The sequence below is a fragment of the Stomoxys calcitrans genome, chromosome 1 (genome assembly GCF_963082655.1).
Source record: "Stomoxys calcitrans chromosome 1, idStoCalc2.1, whole genome shotgun sequence".
NCBI lineage: Eukaryota > Metazoa > Arthropoda > Insecta > Diptera > Muscidae > Stomoxys > Stomoxys calcitrans.
Genome location: NC_081552.1, coordinates 23,916,431 through 23,919,598, shown reverse-complemented (window position 1 = coordinate 23,919,598; position 3,168 = coordinate 23,916,431). Strand labels below are relative to the sequence as shown.

General features: G+C 41.0%; 1 protein-coding gene across 1 annotated transcript; it reads left to right on the top strand.

Moving 5' to 3' along the window:
* The first annotated feature begins 219 nt into the window (after window positions 1-219).
* Window positions 220-2,128, top strand: LOC106089963 (ruvB-like helicase 2). The gene is made up of 2 exons (XM_013255978.2): window positions 220-865; window positions 931-2,128. The coding sequence occupies exons 1-2, from the start codon at window positions 398-400 to the stop codon at window positions 1,897-1,899; spliced, it is 1,437 nt and encodes a 478-aa protein (XP_013111432.1). The 5' UTR covers window positions 220-397; the 3' UTR covers window positions 1,900-2,128.
* The last annotated feature ends 1,040 nt before the right edge of the window (window positions 2,129-3,168 follow it).

The following is a 3,168-nucleotide window of genomic DNA, read 5'->3' as shown; positions in this document are numbered from 1 at the left end:
CAACTGCAACTACCTGTGAATGAATATATCTTGGGAGCGTGCGTGCATTTGTTGTGTAACTCACACAATACAAACCAACCTATTTTAATTTTTTTCTGACATGCGAGGTATGTAACTCGACTTCAACTGTCAGACACTTGCGTGGATCCGCATGGTATGTACTCAATATTTACTTTTCATCCACGCTTGATCGTCTAACAAATATTTATGTGTGAGCAGCCCATGCACCAACCATGCACATGTCAAAGCATGATAACCGGTGAGTTTTTGTGCTAGGTGCCATTCACTTTTCTGTTTCCCGGCAACGTAAATAAACAATTAAGATATTTTACTGAATAATATTAAATTATTTAACGCACCTGCTGATAAAGATAAAAATACCATTTAATTAAAAAAAATGGCTGACGGCGATAAAATTGAAGTGCGTGACATTACACGAATTGAACGCATTGGAGCGCATTCCCACATTCGTGGTCTAGGTCTAGATGATGTTTTGGAAGCCAGAGCTGTGTCCCAAGGTATGGTAGGACAAAAGGACGCTCGTCGAGCCGCTGGTGTTGTCGTTCAAATGGTCAGAGAAGGTAAAATTGCTGGACGTTGCATCCTCTTGGCTGGAGAACCAAGTACAGGTAAGACAGCCATTGCTGTTGGTATGGCCCAAGCATTGGGCACTGAAACTCCCTTTACCAGTATGTCGGGTTCCGAAATTTACTCTCTGGAGATGAGTAAGACGGAGGCACTTTCTCAAGCCTTGCGTAAAAGTATTGGAGTACGCATAAAAGAGGAAACAGAAATCATAGAAGGAGAAGTTGTCGAAATCCAAATTGATCGACCAGCTACGGGCACGGGCCAAAAGATTGGCAAGGTATAAAAAAACAATTTTTCACTATAAAAAGTTTGCAAATCAATGCAAGTATCTGTTGTTTCTAGGTTACTTTGAAAACCACCGAAATGGAAACCAATTATGATCTGGGCAATAAAATCATTGAATGTTTTATAAAAGAGAAAATCCAAGCCGGGGATGTTATAACCATTGACAAAGCATCTGGAAAAGTATCAAAGTTAGGTCGCAGCTTTACCCGAGCCCGTGATTACGATGCCACAGGAGCACAAACACGTTTTGTACAATGCCCTGAAGGTGAATTGCAAAAACGCAAAGAAGTTGTGCACACCGTTACACTTCACGAAATCGATGTTATAAATAGTCGCACGCACGGCTTCTTGGCATTATTTTCTGGCGACACTGGTGAGATCAAGCAGGAAGTCAGAGATCAAATTAACAACAAAGTATTAGAATGGAGAGAGGAAGGCAAGGCCGAAATCAATCCGGGTGTTTTGTTTATAGATGAAGTTCATATGCTGGATATTGAATGCTTCTCTTATCTTAATCGGGCTTTGGAATCAGATATGGCACCCGTCGTCGTAATGGCCACTAATCGCGGCATAACTCGTATACGTGGTACCAACTATCGCAGTCCTCATGGTATTCCTATAGATTTACTTGACCGCATGATAATTATACGTACAGTAGCCTATTCGGAAAAGGAAATGAAAGAGATTCTTAAAATACGCTGTGAAGAGGAGGATTGTCTAATGCATCCAGACGCTTTGACAATTTTGACGAAAATTTCCACAGATACAAGTTTGCGTTATGCCATTCAGCTTATCACTACAGCAAATTTAGTCTGCAGGCGCCGCAAGGCCACCGAAGTAACAACGGAAGATGTTAAAAAAGTCTATTCATTATTCTTGGACGAAAATCGTTCAAGTCAAATATTAAAAGAATACCAAGATGAATATATGTTTAATGAGATAGAAGAGGAAATATCAGATAATGCAGCATTACAGCCGAAACGTGAAGAAGATGGTGGTGGTGATACACAGGCTATGGAACATTAAATTTGTAGCACTCAAGCTTATTATTCAGTCTTTGTAGTACTCGTACTTCTAACATTCACTTTTTTAATTCAACTGAAGTTTTTAATTATAAATAATTTGCTCTACTTTTTTTTGTTTTTGATTTGAAATCAATAAATTTTGTTTTTTAATTCTTCCATAATAAAGTTTATTTGGGAGGAAAAAATTAAAAGAGATGAAACATGAAAAAATGTCAGATGGACGAATATAATTCACATGATTTGTCTTTCATTGAAACGTGTCTGCCAAAAGTGTAATATGATTGTCCTGATTGTCTGAACATGCTTTTTCTTTTTTTCGAAAACAAAACATTGTTGTACCCACATTTTCATGTGGAGATGGCGATCCTCGTCAAGCTTCTGTAAGTGAGCACGCTCGTTTAGGGTCAAAAGACCGCTCGCCGTGGGAACAGGGTGGCCATTGGTTATTAAAGGCTCCAATAACTCGCCTTGTCATTTCGAGCATCATAGGGACTCTGTATTTGTGCAAGAGCCGGTGCCGTCCGACCTCTCACTGAGACTGTTCGTTCGATCCCGCTGATTGTCCGCGACTGGCGTTGCAGCTACTCCGTATGATGGAGCATTCCACCATTCGCAACTTGTGGACGCGCCCGGTAGCTCGTAGCTAAGCTTCTCGTGACAGCAATGAACACCACACAGATCGGACCTCAATATTCCAGTCTGTGTAGTGCTCACAGCTATCCCGTGCCGGGTAGGAACATTGTCGTGATCATTAGCTCGACCCTTTTCGGGCAAATAACGTAAGAAATATTAGGGAGATCACATAATAGGCTGTCTCCCTGTCTGAAGCCTCGTTTGGTATTGAACGGTTTGGAGAGGTTCATCCTGCAAAGTCGTATCAATTTTGCAAGGATACCAAACTCAGGTATGGCTCGAAATACCTTTAAACGTATAGGGTTGTCCAAGGCGGCTTTGTAGTTAACGAAAAGGTGGTAGGTGTTGATTTGTCCTTCTCGGGTCTTATCCAGGATTTGGCGCAGTGTAAAACAAAAATGGGTTTGGCAGTAAATGGAGATAAGACAAAGTGGAGGACATCAACTCCTAAAAAGCCCTGTAAACCCTAGCAGATAAAGAAAATGGAGAAAGTTGGGAACTGCAACTTTAAGATAGTCAGCAACTTTATCTACCTCGGCACCGCCATAACCGAAACAAATGATACCAATTTTGAAAAAAAAGTAGGATAATATCGCCTTGCCGCCACGGTAGCCGAGTTGGTAGCGTTCTTGGATTA